At 53.3% G+C, this 17,453-nt stretch overlaps 1 protein-coding gene across 1 annotated transcript in view; it reads left to right on the top strand.

The window, feature by feature from the left end:
- The window catches only part of LOC144947051 (nucleotide-binding oligomerization domain-containing protein 2-like), a 35,185-nt gene extending 17,952 nt beyond the window's left edge, over positions 1 to 17,233 (top strand). The window contains exons 7-13 of the mRNA XM_078876197.1: positions 856 to 939; positions 3,913 to 3,996; positions 7,066 to 7,149; positions 12,816 to 12,899; positions 13,326 to 13,409; positions 15,292 to 15,375; positions 16,321 to 17,233. Of these exons, the coding sequence (XP_078732323.1) occupies positions 856 to 939; positions 3,913 to 3,996; positions 7,066 to 7,149; positions 12,816 to 12,899; positions 13,326 to 13,409; positions 15,292 to 15,375; positions 16,321 to 16,390 (574 nt within the window). The 3' untranslated portion in view covers positions 16,391 to 17,233. The remainder of the gene's footprint in view (positions 1 to 855; positions 940 to 3,912; positions 3,997 to 7,065; positions 7,150 to 12,815; positions 12,900 to 13,325; positions 13,410 to 15,291; positions 15,376 to 16,320) is intronic.
- Positions 17,234 to 17,453: the final 220 nt, after the last annotated feature.

Raw genomic sequence — 17,453 nt, 5'->3', positions numbered from 1 at the left:
GTCTGGGAACGAAGGAGGAAGAGTGAAGATCCTCTAGCTAGAGCCCTGGACTCCCCTCGACGCCGCCCTTGTCAGGGCTGCAGAGGAGCGAGCCAGAGGCGTGGTTCCGTGAACCAGGGTTAGACCCTGGGACTCCGGAGACCGTAGCCCGACTCACCAGTGTCGGGCCAGTTAGCCTCCCCTAGCTCGTTAGAGGAGGACTTGGGGATAGGTGAGATTAGCTAGGGGGTATCCCCAGTTATCCGGGTGAGGGGGCCGCTACCCCCTCTAGTGTTGTCCTGTACCGATAAGCTGAAATAAATATACGTGTGCCTCAACCTGGGTGTCCAGCGTCTTCACCGGTACTTCACTTGCACAGAGCAAGTGCACGGGGTGGAAATCTTGCGGATGCTGAACGCCATCTCGGAATTGACACGGGGGGATTGAGACTGCGAGCCAGCGGAGGGATTGAGGCGTCAATGAGCGTAAACCGTCATGCGAACTCCGGTCACCCTCGCAGCAGCAGCTTTGGCTGGCCATCTAACAAAGACAGTGGGCACCGCATCGCACGCTTTTGGATGCGCTTCTGCAGCGACCTGGAACGCTCTTCTGATATTAGGAAGTCACTTGGAGCTATGTACTTTCAGGAGCGTTCAGTGCGTTGCGTCTGCGTGCTTAGACGTTGGAATTAATCGGAGTTCGAGGTTGAAAACTAATTTTTTTACAGCTGCTTTTTGTGTTTAGCTTGTTGTCCTTCCTCCGCACCTCCGATTAGCACGGTTGGCTATGTATGGTGCGAAAGAACTTCAACGTATGTACGTCTAGCATCGGGCATTTTGCGTTGACGTGAGTGTAACTGTTTTTTCCTACCGGCAGGCTCTTTAAGAACAGCTTGACGGACGTCATCGTGCCTGACCTGGCGAAGTTCATCGAGAGGAGCAGCACCATTGAGCAACTCATGTGAGAGACCCCCGGTGGATATGATTGGCACGTGATGGGAACTCTCCATTGAACACCTTGGAGCTCCGTCACAGGAATCGCTTCAATGGTTCATGGGGGAGATTTGGATGTCCTTTCGTCAACTCGTTCCTGAACTTACCCGACCCTCTCGCCCCATCGTAGACCTCACGTAGATTTTTTGACTGAACATAAAGACTCAGTGACTGAGAAGGACATATACACTCACATGGAGACCCACATAATTACACGGATCCAAATAATCAATATAAAAAAATAGAATCAGAATATTTATACTAGCTATGAAGCTCTTTTTCACAGATATCTAGTAAGGGCGGGTCAGAACGTTACAACAATACAACAACACGATTGGAGTGCAAAGTATAGAGAGTCAATGACTATATGTATGTATGTTGACCTTTCGCACCCTACGAAGCCAACTGCGCTCATCGCATAGACTTGCAAAGAGCCCCATAGTCTTACATACAGTACAGATCCATAGGATCAACACAGAAACGCAGACTTTGTTGGCAAGAGAGAACCAATTGCCAACAAAGGGATCTATAGACTCCCATAAATAAACCCACCAAGTGATTTAAATGCGTTGGCAGTGGCTTTGCAAGCTGCGCTTACACTCCAGCGGAGCAATGCACGCACCCCACGCAGCTTCCCAGCAGAACTGGTGAAGTCCAGCGTTCCCAGTTCTTTGGTTGTCATCATCAGCCAACAATGTGATCATTGTTAACATCGGGTCTCTTTCCCCCCACTCCCCTGAACGTTGTGTTCCTGAGTCATCTCAGCCTCCCTAACCCGCTAACCTAACCTGTAACCCCACACCCCTAACACCTGTGGGGGCTGACGCCCCCCTCCTCCTCTCCCCCCTCCTCCACCCCTTCTCGCCGGGCTGCCGCCGATCAAATGATCGGCCTCCCCGCACCAGCGTCCTCTCTGAGGGACATGGCTAGTGGCTGGCTCCCCACCACCTGGAGTTATCCCACACACTTCCCACGTACACCACCACTAATGAGGAGGTGGCTGCATGCACCCACTTGCCGGAGGAGCCGCTCCTCTGCTCGCGCTAAAAATAGCCATATGAATATGTACGCGCCCCTCCCCCTCCCATGGGGTCGGATTTACTCCGCCGTAAGCACGCGCACGCGCCCTTCCCCCTCCTGTGCGTCGGCCTTAATCCGCTGTGCAAACACGCACGCGAGCGCAAGCCGTATTGATGGCAATATACGCGCTCCACCGCTAAGTGCTATCGTCGCTACGTGAACACACTGCGTAAGGCGTGCTGTGTAAACACGCATGCGAACGGGTTTTAACTCACACCTCCCTCGCCCTATTAATCACACGGCTGCACGGACACGGAAGCCGTTAATGAAATACTACCCACGCTGCCTCCCACACACGCTCGAATTACACACTACGCCGACAGTTTCCCCACACCCACAGAAATCACACCACACGGATCCTCTGTGATAAAGTGTATTAATGGCGCGCCTATAGCAAGCCCTGGGCGGTCCGGAGTAAATACCCACAGAGCAGTGCCTAGCCTATCCCTATTCAATCCCTGAGTGCACTCTCCCCCCCAACTTCTCAGCTCGCAGACGTACTCGCTGTGTCTCACGGACACGGTGGGAATCGGAGGGACGAGGGTACGAGAGGTCTCTGCCTGGGGTCGAGTCGTAGCTGCACTTGCCAGCGTCCCTGGGACGCTGCGAGCGGCTGTGAGTCCGACCGGGTAGCTCAACGGTTGGAGGAGCACTGATCAACGTTTTTTCTCTTCCCTCCCTTTGTCCCCTCCCAATCCAAAAATCCAGGGTCACGTGGTGTTACCCTGCGCGGCCAATCGGGGGCCTACCTTTTGATTTTAAACCGATGCCCCGCCCTTACCTGGAACGATATCTTCCGGTGCGCCTTCAACCATTGTTTTCGCACCCGCCCTCCCCATCCCCGCCCCAACCGGTTTGGTCGGGGTGGCCGTCCCGCGGAATACACAACTTTAGTCGGTCCAGGAATTTCCCTCCCACCTCCTCTCATGCACTGCTCGCTGGGTGTTTGCCCACGAGGCCCCATCTCCCTGTGCTGTGAGTGTTTTCATTGCGGTTTTCTCGGTGAGCTTCGTCTTGCGCATACAATTCTTAGCTAATGCACGGGGGCCGCAATGCAATTCGGCCTGGGGGGGGTCTGCCAATCTCCTAGCACTGGGAAGCCGTGGAACATCCCCGCTAGGGGCCCCTCAGATAAAAACCCATGGTACCAGGTGACCCCCCACGAGACCCTATGTGGGTGCGTGTGTTTAGTCGGGGTGTTCGTGCGTTCGTGTGGAGGGGTGCAAGGGGATAGCAGCGCCGGCAGAGTTGCTCCGTTGCTGTGGCACCACACACTTCCCCCAATCCTTATAACCTTTTCTCCTTTTCTCTGAATCTTAAATCTTGTGTCGGCAGGTTCCTACGGAGAATTTTGTTCTCTCCGGCTGCTTCTCCTCGCGCGTTTTTGTTGAATCTACATATAGAGTGCGTGTATATATACACACGCACACATATTTGCACACTGTATCTTAAAGAGCTACCGGGAGTGGTGAAAAGCAGCGGTTTGTTTGGCAGACGCAGCGACTGCGTTGACCGTGACGCCTCTCTCTGTTTGTGTGTCCCCGAGCGCAAAGCCGTCCCTAGGGTATGGAGAATCGGGGCGACCGCCCCGGACCCCGTGCATTGGGGGGGGGGTGCTTTGGGTGTCGGGAGGGGCGCTTTGGGTGCGGGGGGGGGCACGCTTTGGGTAGAAGGGGTGCCTCGCTTCGACATCACGGTGTTAGATGTAATAATTCCGTTTTAGTTTGAAGGGGTTGGGGGGGGGGCACGTGGTGTGATTTTCCCCCATGCCCCGCTCCCCCTCCCGCCCCCCCCCCTATCGACAGCCCTGGCTCGCTGCTTGTCGCCTGTGACCCCCCTCCGCCCCCCCCAACCCCCTCAGGCTCGGCGGGAATGAGTTCACGGGAGCGGGCGCCGTGCTGCTGGCAGATGCGCTGAAGCGCAACCGCTCTGTAAAGATCGTCGGGTAAACTTTGTTTTTCCATTTAAATCTCTCTCGCCCGCGGTTTCCAAAGAAAAAGGGCACCAACCAATGAACCAGTTGCTCATGCGTGATGATCTCCCAGGCGAAATGCTGAGGGAGGGTGGCGTTTGTGCACAGACTGCCCTATATGACATCATAACAACAGTCTGGACCACTGGACGGGTTCTGCAGGACTGGAAGGATGCCCTGGTGGTCCCCCTCTTTAAGAAGGGGGACCGTACCGACTGTAACAACTACAGGGGCATCTCACTCCTCAGTGTGCCGGGTAAGGTCCTGGCAAGGATTATTCAACATCGCCTTGCTAGGCACGCTGAGGAGAGGCTTGCGGAGCCCCAATGCGGTTTCAGGAAAGGGCGGTCCTGCACAGATGCCATATTTTCTGTCCGTCTGCTACAGCAGAGGTGTAGGGAATTCCAAAAAGACCTACATCTCTGCTTTATTGACCTGGTCAAGGCCTATGATACCATCAGTAGGACTGGGCTCTGGGTTGTTCTTCGTGCTTTCGGAGTCCCTGACCCTCTGCTCACGATCATTAAGGACCTTCATGATGGTGAGCGGGCCCGGGTAAAACTACGTGGCTGGGAGTCAGAGCCTTTCCCTGTACACCTTGGGGTGCGACAGGGATGTCCTCTGGCTCCCACATTATTTAACATCTATTTCGACTGCGTAGTTCGTGAAGCCTTCAATAGCTGTACCGGGGGAATTTCCATTTGGTACAGATATAATGGGAGGCTGATCGACGCCCGGGTGCGATCAAGGGATGGCTCCCGATTGGTCAACCACGTTATGTATGCCGATGATTTGGTAATAGCTGCTCATTCAGAAGAGGAGTTGGAGACGCTGCTGCTGAGACTGGAGCGTGCCACTAAGAGGTGGGGCCTTACCATCAGCCCCACCAAAACTAGGCACCTGCCTGGGTATTTTGTACCATCGGACACTCCACCCCCACAACTCCCAATCGGTGATGGGGAAGTTGTGGAGAGAGTGGAGAGTTTCCCATACCTGGGCAGTGTGCTTATGACCGGCTCCAGTTTATCAGCAGAGGTCTCACTCCGAATCAGTCGAGCGGCAATATATTTTCATCGGTTGCGTAACGCTGTGTGGAAGCTACCTGGTCTGTCGCTCCGCACGAAGCTTCAGGTCTTCTCGGCCATGGTCATTCCCTCCCTTCTCTACGCTTGCGAAACGTGGACCCCCCTAGTGGAGCATCTTCACCGGTTGGAAACATTTAGGCTGGCCTGCCTACGATCCATCCTGGGTTTAACCAGGCTGGATTGTGTGAGGAGCTCACAAGTCCTTGAAATATCTGGGCAAAGTCCCATCAGTGAGCTCCTCCGGCAGGCAAGGCTGCGTTGGCTGGGTCATGTAGCCCGCATGCCCAGCCACCGCATGCCTAAACAGCTTTTGTTCGGCCGGATCGAGGGGGCTAAACGGGCGCAGCACGGGCTAGAGAAGAGATGGAGTGATGTGGTACAGGAGGACGTGGAGCTGAGTGGACTTGCCGATGACTGGTACCAGCGGTGTCAAGATCGGCCTCAGTGGAGGAGGCTCGTGAAGGACGCTACTGGGCAGTTGGAGGCAGTCGCCCTCCAACAACAACGGAGGGCGGAGGAGCGACGCTCACAACAACGAGCGGGGCGCCGGGTGGCTAAAGCACAGCAAGTTGGTACAGTAGGGGGCACAGGTGGTGCATCAGCCAGTCATCTCGGACATCTCGGTCAGTCGACCCGTGGCACCTGGGTCTGCCCCGTGACCTCCTGCCAGCGGGCGTTTGACACTTCACGTGGCCTCAAGGTGCACATGGCCTGGCACAAGCGTCGTGGTGACGTCACCGCCACCTAGTGGCGAATGGCGGTTGTTGTTGTTGTTGTGTGTAAGGTGTGTGTGTGTGTGGTGTGTGTGTGAGGTGTGTGTGAGAGTGTGTGGGGGAGCGGTTAGCGCTATGCTACGCTGTGAACCCGGCGATCCGAGTTCGGTTCTCGCTCACAGCCAACACCAGTTGTGATTATCTGAACCGGTCCTGGGCCTCCATCTAGGTCGACTCAGCCTCAAATGAGTACCTGGTGCGGTGTGTAAAAACATCGCCACTGGGGAGACAAAGGTGGCCAGGCATGGTGTTGGCCACCCACCCCCTCGTGTGCCGTGCCGGCCTTCATAGGTGCTCGCTAACAGCACTTGCCCTAACAGTGTATTGAGGCTATATGGGGGTCTTTGTCTTTGTGTAATGCTGATGAGGTGAGGATAGGCGGGAAGGTGGCGGCGGGGAGACACCGCCTAAAATAATGAAATAAAGGAGGCGGAAACGAGGCTGGGGATTGGGGGAGGACTGGAGGAGTTATTTGATAAGTGTGGGGGGCATGAGGGGGGGTTTAAGGGGGGGTTATGAGAGAGGGGGGTTACGGGGTAGGGGCACGGGGTCAGAATGTTACAACAACAGACAATACAAAATGGCCAGGACACGTTTTATTTTTTACAAACAACTGCTGAGCACACGGGGCCCAAAGGCCCAAAACTTCAAGCGGACAGCAAACAAACGACACTGTTAGAGGTGTAATAGAGTTATTTAACACGGTTTAACACGTATGCTTTGGGGATGGGCTGTGGCTGTAGTGGTTGGCGTACTGAACTAAGAAATCTCGAGTTAAATTCCCGGCCATAGCGAATATTGTTGGCGAGCGATATCCAAATCGGTCGTGTGTCTCCCCCCTTCGCCAAACCCGCACTGACCGGCGTGGTGAAGCATGGTCAAACAACCTCCATTACCGACAACAGCAGTGGATTGATAAAGGACTTCAAGTGTAATTTTGTTTCATCGCAGCTTTAACGGCCACCGGTGGTACTTCCACTTGGAGTTTGCGTCTTCATGATCGCCTATTGTCAATCTACTGTTGGTTGAGGGCTACCCCATGCTATCTCCACCCCTCTCAATTGTGCAATCTAAATCACCCAGCACCTGCATGTCAAGCAATTTATTTGTAATATAAAAAAAAAATCAGGTTTTAGCGAGCTGCGCGTAACCACTGCAGTTCTGTGCGTCGCTCTCTCCCCCAGTTTGTGGGGCAACGCGATCGGCGACCGGGGGGCCGTGGCGTTCGCAGAGGTGCTGGAGCAAAACACGCCGCTCGCCTGGCTCAGGTACCCGCGCCGTCCACCTCTGTTCCCACTGCGTCATCTCACCCCGTCTGTAGCTAATAACGACGTCCTGTTTTGTTCGTTCTTCGTTTGTTTTGCCGCGAGTCTCGGTCCCGTGGACTTAACCCCTTTCCCGTCCCGATGACGTACGTGGGACATACGTGTACGTTATCGGAACGGAAGTGGAAGAAAACCTAAAATAAAATAACTTTATTGGGACAGGGGCGCCACAGTTTGACGCCATCTATCGTAGAGTGCGGTCATGTCGCTACAGTTCTCTGCAGTGAGTACAATGTCTTTAAAAACAACGGCACTATGCCTCTCGAAATAAAATGAAGGCTGAGCCGGTTGCGCGTTCCGAGATTCAGCGGTGAACGTGACACCCATGTCTTGGAACCGAAAAGGGTTAACCTGCCGAGAGCTGGGTGGGTGGCTTATATTTCTACGTATGCAGTTAATTAGACAACACAACAGTTACATATGTAGTAAGTTCGAGTGGAACGTCCATCGGTCGCGACGGAGGCGGGAGCGGGCCGACAGCCCGGGGTTGGGCTTGTGTTCTGGCCCGCCGATCTTGCGGGCAAGTTGGTTCCCGCTGGGTCGGCCGTTGCGGGTGGCCGGGCCGATTTCACTCTCGAGGCACCTGAGGGTGGGACAATAGGACCTGACCGAGAGTCTGCATTGGCGCAGCGCCGCTCGCCGGACACGTCGCGCTCTCGGCCCTCGAGATGTGTGGGAGGTGTGCATGGTTGTACGTAAGGTTTCAGGCGTGACGGGTGCATAAACGGCGCTTGCCGTGCTGGATCTTGACGCACTGATTGCGGACAACGCGGACAATAACAACTGGGCCCCTCCAGGGCTTAAGCAGTTTTGAGGAAGTAGCCAGCGGCACTTGCGGGCAGTGAAGCCAGGCGCGGTCCCCTTTCGCCCAAACATGGCGGGACGTGCGGAGGTTCCGCAACCACTCGTTAACCAGCTGACGAGCTTCTGAGTTATTTTGAGCAGCCTCCCGGGCATCCACCAGACAACGTACATTAGCACGGATGTAGTCGGCAATTTTTGCCAAGGTGCAGGCTGCAGCAATTGGACGTCAATCGGAGGGCAAACCTCCCTACCATACATGAGGTAAAATGGAGAGTACCCCATGGCAGCATGGGGCGCCATTCTATAGGCGGCCAAGGCACCAGTACGTGGAGATCCCAATCTGTCTATGACTCAGACACCTGGTGGCTTAGCATGGAGGTGAGTGTCCTATGTAATCGCTCCACCATACCGTCGGTCTGGGGGTGATCTGGCGAGTGTCCCCAGCAGATCGCCCCCCATGGGCTATTTGATGGCGCAATGACATCGGCCGCCAACATATCGTTGATGGCCACCCGCACATGTTCCTTCTCGACTGGGCTCAACCGGAATGGGTTTTGACGAATTGGAGCGGCATCATCCATGTCGATGTGGTGGCTAAGCAATTTAGTACAGCCAATGTCGAATTTCCCTTGACTGAAAACGTTGGTGAAATTGCTCAGCAACGTATGTAATTCAAAATGCTGTAACGGTGACAAATCGGCACAACTGGAGCAAAGCGCGTCGAGCCAACCCGCGTCAGGACCCGGCTTGGATGTGGAAGGGGACACGTCCCCTACGTGACCCACCATCAAATCCCCCGATGGGGCCGGCGTCGCGTGAGCAAGCACCATCTTCTGAAGGATGACGGCCGTTTTCAACCCCATGTTAAGGATCTAGATAAAGGGCTCGCGGTCGCTTCGCATGAGCGTTTGTGTACACACAAGGTCCAACGCCCGCGCCGTCGAACGCGAAGGCCCGATCACAACGGCCCCCATGAACGCGTCGGAGTCAAGAGGCTTCCGAAGCAGGAGGGGAACCAACATTTGAGACCCGGGAGGAGCCGGTGGTGAGCGAGGCGCCGCGGTCGGAGGTCCCGAAGTGCGGTGACGGGGGACCCGGCAGCTGGACGCCACATGGCCCCGAAGGCAGATGATGGACGCGCCGTCCTGGCGTGAGGTCGGCCGGTCCCGCTGGTGGTAGTCTCGCTGGGGTCGCCGGTCGGACGATCCGCGACTCCCCGTTGATGATGGCCTGGTGAGGCTCCGATTCCACGTTGTGGCCCTGGTCGTCAGGTGGGCCCGCGCAGGCGGCGACGGTCATGTCCCCCTGGAGCTGTAGATGCGCTTAGATGCACCTGGCAGCGTGTAGAGACGTGAAGTCATCGTCGTCGGCCGCTGGCATAGCAACTCGAAGCAAGCGAGCCCAGCTCAGGAGCTTCTGCAGCACCAAAGAGTCCATGGCGTTCTGATCCATATGAGGGTAGGCAACCCCTGCCATGGCCAGCAGCGCGCTGTGGTACCCCAGCGCCGACTCCCAGGCCATCTTCGTCCTGACGTCGAAGCGGTGACACGCTTGGGATGGTGGCCCGTAAATCAGCCGCATCTGACAAAGGGCGTCTGTCAGCGTAGCTCGCTTCGCCCATGAAACTGTCAGGAAAGCGGCAAGGGCGTTGTAATCCAGCATGGCCGGGAGGACACGGAACCCCTCAGCCACTGACCAGCCGGACGTCTCTATGTGAGAGACAAACCGGCGTTCGAATGCCGCCGAGTTGCCGCCGGCCGCAGAGTATGCCTTCAGCTCCGGCAGGCGTTGCTGGATGTGAAGCGCGCGTCCGTCGGCCGGCGACACGGATGAAGCTGTCCCGCATCACCAGCGCTGGCCAAGATGTCGCCCGGCGGTGAAGGTCGCAGCGCTGATGACGCGGTGTCGGTTGGTTGGACCCCGCTGGGCCCAGAAATGACGTGGCTCCCAGCGGCCACTGCACCCCCCGGCGAAAGTATCCCCCAACATGGTGGGAGTTTCAAAATTTATGACGGGAACGGCGGTGGCGGTGTCGGTTGGGTGCTGCGCCATCTCCCTCCCTCCCGCTGCAGCCTCTGAGCGACGTATGTCGCCCAGGATGGAGGCAGTAGCGTGGAGCAGCTCCGTGAGCTGGAGAAGCGCTTCCTGCAGCGGAGCTCCCGACGATGGAGGAGGGGCGGGCGGTTGAACGGACGACCGCTCAGCCGGCAGTGCAGCGCCATTGACGGCCGGAGTCACCGGCTCCGCAGCTGCACGCTTACCGAAGTCGCCGTCTGGGCTCTGGGTACGTGATTTACCCCGCGTCTCCATGGCCACTTCTAACACCAAATGTAGTGAGTTCTGGAGACGCTGGTAGAGGCGACGCGTTTATTACAATGCACAACAACAACAGACCTTATACAGACTAGGGACACAGCCTACGTCTAGCGTGCCTGACACCGGCTACGCTCTCAGGTCCTCCGGCTATGATTTACCTAGGGGAGGCTATCTGACCCGTCCCAGCCAAGGTGCGAGTCCAGACCACTGGCTTCCTCGGACCTGGCCCTTACAAAGACGTCAGGCCGGGATTCCCAGGGTCTCACCACTGGCCCCCACAGAGCCCCGGCCCTTACAAGGACAGCGGGGCTAGGGGTCCAAGGTCCTAAGCTGGCTGGTCTTCTGGTTTCTGTCTTGGACTGGCCCCGAACCTCTGGAGAGGTCTGTTTTTATACACCTTCCCCACCGAGGGGCGGGGCTGCGTGGGATCCTGGAACACCCCGCAGCCCCCTCCCGTTGGGAGGGGCCCTGGCAGAGGTCGCAATCGGGTACCCGATACCCGTACCCTACCCGATACCCGGCTACCCGTACCCGGCTGGGTACGGGCACGGGTACCCGTTTGCGACCCTGGTACGGCCGGGTACGGGTACCGGTAGCTGCACGTGACTCACCCCAACCAATGAGTGAGAAGGCCGTGAGTCACTGGTGAGCAACCGTTTGTCACTCATTTCCCAACGTCGTCTCACAATTCAGGTTGCTAGAATCAACCCACCCGCGCCTGCAACATGGCTTCATCCCAGAGGTCGCAATCGGGTACCCGATACCCGTACCCGGCCGGGTACGGGTACCCGTTTGCGACCCTGGTGCGGCCGGGTATGGGTACGGGTAAGGAATCAAAACCCGTTTGCGACCTCTGGCCCTGGGGGATCACATAACACTCTGCAGCCCCCTCTCGTTGGGAGGGGCAGTGGGGGATCCCAGAACACCCCGCAGCAACTCCCCTGTACCGCCCTTGATGGGCCCTGTCCACCACTGCAGGTAAGTGTGGCCCATCTACGGCGCTACACATACATAAAGTGTCTTCCTCACTTATTCGTTTGTTCCATTGCTTAAGGTTTATACATTCGTGTCGAAGTTGGGGAGTGAGCGAGCGGATGATTTCAGGAGTAGCCTCGTGGTGAATAGCTGAAATTCTAACACGTAGCCTTTCGCGACCAATATTATTAATTGATAAAGGTTTTTGGGTTAGATCGCGTCAGTATAAATGTGCAGAAACCCTCCACCACCCGACACGGCCAATCAGTAATGGATTTGTCACGTAAACAAAACGACAAATAGTTACTACTTCAGCCCACCGGCGGGTTGAGTGAATCCACAACATTTACAATTTGAGTACGACGTTTCACTGGCAATTACCACCAGGATCATCGGGCGATTTGCCAGAATAGTGAAGCCATCCACCTGCTTCTGGTCTTATATAGTGCAGGATGTCATATACATAAACAGACTAACAGACTCATAGACCCACATATACAGTAATCCCTCGCCACTTCGCGGTTCAAGTTTCGCGGCCTCAGTGCATCGCGGATTTTTTGAACTGATTTAAAGGCCTAATTATACCTGTGCAGTAACACCATCATCATCATTCATCATCACATTCATCGAACTGCACAGGTCTGTCATCGTCGTCATTGTCATCATCATTGTCATCGTCGTCGTCGTCATTACTGGAGTCAAGTCTCAAGATACTACTGTCATTGGTGAGTGTAGAACACCATAATACGCATCGTATGAGAGAGAGAGTGAATGTATAATATTAAGGTTTTATAATTAAATAGATTTAAGTAAAATATATATATAAAGTATAAATATACATATTTTAAACATTCTGGTACCCACACACACATATACGGAAATTCCTAGGGGGCCAATCCTACTTCGCGGATTTTCACCTATCGCGAGGGGTTCCGGTCCCCATTAACCGCGATAAACGAGGGATCACTGTAAACCCATTGGTGAATAATTAGAATTGGGCAGTGACGTTACTATGCGGTCTACGGTTTGAGATTTTGACTTGTGGTAATTCATACACCATACACACAGACTCACACACACCTAATGAATGTCTGAAAATCTTCGAGCACATGATTGAAGGGGGCGACGGTGTTACTATGCGGCCCATGGGCTGACAATGGTGGCCGCAGTCGCACTGGGAGCTACTCTTATTTGTCCATCGGTGTAGGAGGAGATAGCCGCACCATTCTTTACGGGGCAATTTGAAAGAAAAACAAGGTTCTATTTCATTGACAGTCGCTGCTCCTCCCGCTGCTCAGAGCGCAGGTTCAGCAGGGGTTGGAGAACTGTGGTCACACCTGGGTTGGAGCTGCAAGTTCCTCCAAGTTGATTTTGTTCAAGCTAGATGAGAACTCAAACGACCAGGATGAGTCTCACCTGCAGCAGTTGCATCGGCCACTCACCCGGTTCAACAAATTGAACGTGAACCTTGAATATCTGCTATTAATGTTCTGTGTGTGTGTCCTGTGCAACAGTCTGGTGGGCAATGGCATTGGCAATGAAGGCGTCAGACGACTTTCCGAGGCTCTCCTCAAGAACTCCATCCTGCAGGATCTCTGGTTGGTATACAGGACTTGCCGTATTTTACCTGGGATACGTGTGATGGCTCTCATCTCAATAAGCACCTTTGCCAGGATGAGGATTGTTTTTACTTTCGAGTATAGCGAGTGTTGAAAAATAGTGCAGTAATTAGAACATTGTGAAATGTACCAAGAAACCCTGGTACGATTTTCCAGATTTGTAACACACATTGTACTAAGCACTGCGTTAAACCACTCCCCAACATATTCAAATTGAGCAGAGTCAATTCTCACGGGCACTATATGAAGCGCGTGCGAACGACGTTGAAATGATGCATCATTAACGTTGAACTGATGCATCGTTGACACCGTCTGTCCACTGCCAAATCCTGGTGGCCTTTCCCCAGCGAGCGACGTTCCAGAGTTCCGTGCCGAGCCATTTAATTTTGTGTCCGGTCGAGGCAGGCTCGGGGAGAACTCCCTGACGGACGAGGAGGCCCTCATCCTCGCCGACGTCATCCGTGGAAAAATGCACCTCGAGCAGCTGTGGTGAGAATGCTGCCCCTGTGCGTGAATCCCTTGTGAATATTTCATCGAGGCCTTGGGGCCAGAGTACAGAACGACGTAAGGTGTCTAAGCCCTTTCCCGTTCCAATGACATGTGTACGTCGTCATATTTTCTTTTGATTCGTACGTCATTGGAACGGCACAAGTAGAAAAATAAAATAGCTTTTTTGGTACCGAGGCTCCCACAAGGCCATGCGGGAGGGTGTGCGGCACAGTTTGACGCCAGCTATCGCTTCGGATAGTTGCGGTGAGTGCAATATATTGAAAAACAACGGCGCTCTGCTTCTCTAAATAAAATGAGCGCTTAAGCTGCTTTCGCGTTCCGAGATTCAGCGGTAAATTGGACACCTACCCTGCAACTTGCAGTAATCTCGGAATGGGCAAGGTTAAGAATGTCGCAATGTTAATTTAACATCGGTCGTTACTCCCAAGTAATAGAGTTGCGATGTCGGGCATCAAAAAGTCATGACTGCCCTCTTGACAGTGCCACGGCTGAATGGGAGCACGTTCGCCGCTTTTTTCAGGTGCTCACGGTTCTAATCAAGCACCTGCCCTGGTTATTATTTCAAGTGTAAGAACCTTGATAGTAACTGTGCGCCGTCTGCTTCACAGTGAACGCTAGAGATCCAGTGACGTCGTTAGTAAGAGTGGGCCACTGTTGTGCTGGCGTCAGGGACCAAATTTGCCAAATTCAAAGATTACACGGCAAATTACTTAACTGAGATTATACAATGCAATCATCGCCATCTACTGGCAGACTAATGAGACTGTATCCCGGTCCTATCAGATTATTAAACAAAATCTTCTCGATAAAGGAATACCTTAATCTGTATGTTTCAAAAACCTATAGGGTACTTCCCAACAAGGTAGAACACTGAAATTTGGTATAGGTAGCTTTTAGGACCCAAACAATAGGAAACATCTGAACATCCTAGATCTTTTATTTGAAGGCCCCCAAATCTCGATTTTAAGTGCCCAACAAACATGTTTGTGCATGTCATTTAGAAACCGTTCTAACAGCAGTGCGTTCTGACTGTGGTGGTACCTGCTATGATTACAGCAGTGCATACCGACTGTGGTGGTACCTGCTATCACTACAGTAGTATATGCTGACTCTATAGCAGTATTTATCGACTCTATAGCACAAAGTACTCACCTGACAGAGTGGCGTGGTGAGGCCTAGATTGTCCAGCCGGCCGAGGTGGCACCTTGGCAGGCTGGGGCTGGGCTGCTACCCCTGACCCCCCCCCCCCAGCCACGATCTCTCCGGCCGCTTTGCAGTAATATCTACGGCCTATAGTGGGAGCATCTAGCGACTGTATCTATTAGTAACTGCACGCATCGGGGTGGGGGGGACATCACACAGTGGAGATTTAAGCTCAGCGTTTAGTGTATTTTTAAAGCATTTTTAACGTGAAAGAAAATGTCCCCCTCACTCCCACCGAAAGCGTGCGACTTGGCATGGGCTGTCCCCCCACCAAAGGCACGTGAGTTGGTATGGTCGTGCACGCGTCATAAATAAATAGAGCTAAAACTTTCGCACTAAATCGCTAATTTAACTTTTTTAAAAATGACAGGTGTGAAAAAGGAATAGCGCTTGCTCACTGCGTTGCTTACGGCGTGGTACCTGGCTATTTTTATTTAACATAAACCCCACCATTGGAGAGCCAAATCCTTCGCAAGCGCGTGAACACACACAAAGCCACAAACCGATAAACATAACTTTTTTTTACTTTTATATAGATAGATACTACTGGTCGGTGATTTCGATTAACAGTTATTTCGGCTAACAGTAGTTTTCCTGGAACGTATTAAAAATAACGTTAACCGAAGAGCGACTGTAATGTATTCATCTCCCCGTTCAGGTTGAACAAAAATAAATTTACCGTGCTCGGCGCCGAGGCCATCGCTTCTGCCCTCAAAGACAACACCTGCTTGAAGTGTGTCGTGTGAGTAGACATTTAAATGTGGTCATCATCACCATCGTGCAACTCCTTGATTTGCAACTATGTCTCTGTCAATCGTACAATAAAAAAAAAGCTTTACGAAACGTTTTATTTTACCAGGAAAGACCCACTGAGCTATATAGCTCTATTTTAGATGCAATCTGGGCCACAAATGATATCTCATAAGTGACTTATCATGTGTGAATTTATCACAGCCAATTATTCTAAACGTGTGTTTGTAAACGTGGAGGGGAAAACCGGAAAACCCAGAGAGAAATCAACGCGACCATGGGAATAATATGGAAACTCCAAATATACAGGTGTCAGGGTCGGCATAAAACCCACGACCTCCTCCTGGAAACCTAGCGAAGTAGTTAACATTTTGCCACCTTGGCGCCCCATCACCATCTGACAGCACCCCCAATACAAAGGAAGTTACTCACGGCTCTGTGCTTGGCCCTATCCAGTTTTCTCTGTACGTCCTTAAAGACCCTGCACTCGCTCTGTACAATGTTGGCCTTCACGTGTCTTTGTCTTGTTGTTGCTGCTGTTGCTGCTGTGTTCGTACGCCGCGGATCTCCATTGTAAAATAGCAGATATCTGGCTAAATGGGATCAACCGTGTAACAAATGAAATAAACAAAAATTATCAGTCATGTTCAATCCACTGCTGGGTGAAGGCTCCCCCCCACCCTAAACCGCCACCACCTTTCGCGATAATGCGATGTAATAATAAAGATGTAGCAAACGTATGATAAATTAACTATAGGGCATTCCCATGGCATGGTACATATCTGCGTGAATGTCCAAAGTTATACATTTGCTGTTCGTATACAATAATGCTGCGGTGTTATAGAAGACGTGTGTGTGTATTCTTACGAAACATTTATTTCTGTACGTCTTCTCGCGTATGTTAAAGCAACCGGTAATGTTTTGCCTCTCGTTACAGGTTGAGGGATAATGATATCCCTTACGACGAATACGTGAAGATCCAAGATAAAGACAGCAGAATAGAGTAGTAGCGCAGACCACTTGTCGACATTTTGTTACATTGAAATTCAAATTGCAACAAATGCCGGTGGCAGCTGTTTACGAGTTTGGGCGGACGTCAGTGTCATCTGTTGATACCCAAGCGGGGGTGAATGCACTTTTTTGTTTTTACACTAACTCAACTTGCACTAAAAAGACGTACAAGACCAAAGCCATAGCCACTCGTTTGTGTAATGGGTCCTGGAGACACTTGCAGAGGCGACTCTTTCTTACAACACACCACACCCACAGTCCTGATCCAGCCTAGGGACACAGCCTACTTCTAGCGTGCCTGACATTGGTTACGCTCTCGGGTCCTCCGGCTATGATTACCCTAGGGGAGGCTACCTAACCCGACCCAGCCAAGGTGCGGGTCTAGATTCTGGCTTCCTTGGACCTCGCCCTTACAAGAGTGTCGGGCCGGGAGTCCCAGAGTCCCACCACTGGCCCGCACAGCGTCCCGGCCCTTACAAGGACAGTGGGGCGAGGGGGTCCAGGGTCCTAAGCTGGCTGGTCTTGGTTCTTCGGCTGCGACTGGTCCAGATCGGCTGGGGAGGTCCCCTTTTATGCCCCTTGCCCATCGAGGAGTGGGGCTGCGTGAGATCCCAGAACCACCTTAGCCCCCCCCCCCCCCCCTCGTTGGTGGCGCCGAGGGGCTTATCTGTCTGGGATCTTGAGCCCCCAGCGGCGAGGGGCTTAGCTGTCTAGGATCCTGAGCCCCCCGCAGCCCCTCCCCTCTTGGGCTGACACAGCAGCCCCTCCCCTGGCGGTACGAGGTACCCCCTCTGGATGGGCCCCGTCTACCGCTGCCGGTAAGTGTGGCCCATCTACGTCACTACACATACACAGACACTAAGGTATTGTGAAAGCCCAGTGGGCTCTGTAGTTGTATCTACTGACTGTACAGTATAGTATCTACTGAGCCAGTAGTCTTCTTCTTCTTCTTGTTCGTCCATCAAAGTTGATGATGACCAAGGCACGTTTGTCATTATGTTGGGTTTTGATGAGTGCGCAAATGGCTGAAGAGGCCAATCCGAGCCCGGAATTCCCTGT

The sequence above is a fragment of the Lampetra fluviatilis genome, chromosome 43 (genome assembly GCF_964198595.1).
Source record: "Lampetra fluviatilis chromosome 43, kcLamFluv1.1, whole genome shotgun sequence".
Lineage (NCBI taxonomy): Eukaryota > Metazoa > Chordata > Hyperoartia > Petromyzontiformes > Petromyzontidae > Lampetra > Lampetra fluviatilis.
This window is presented reverse-complemented; position numbering and strand designations above follow the sequence as displayed.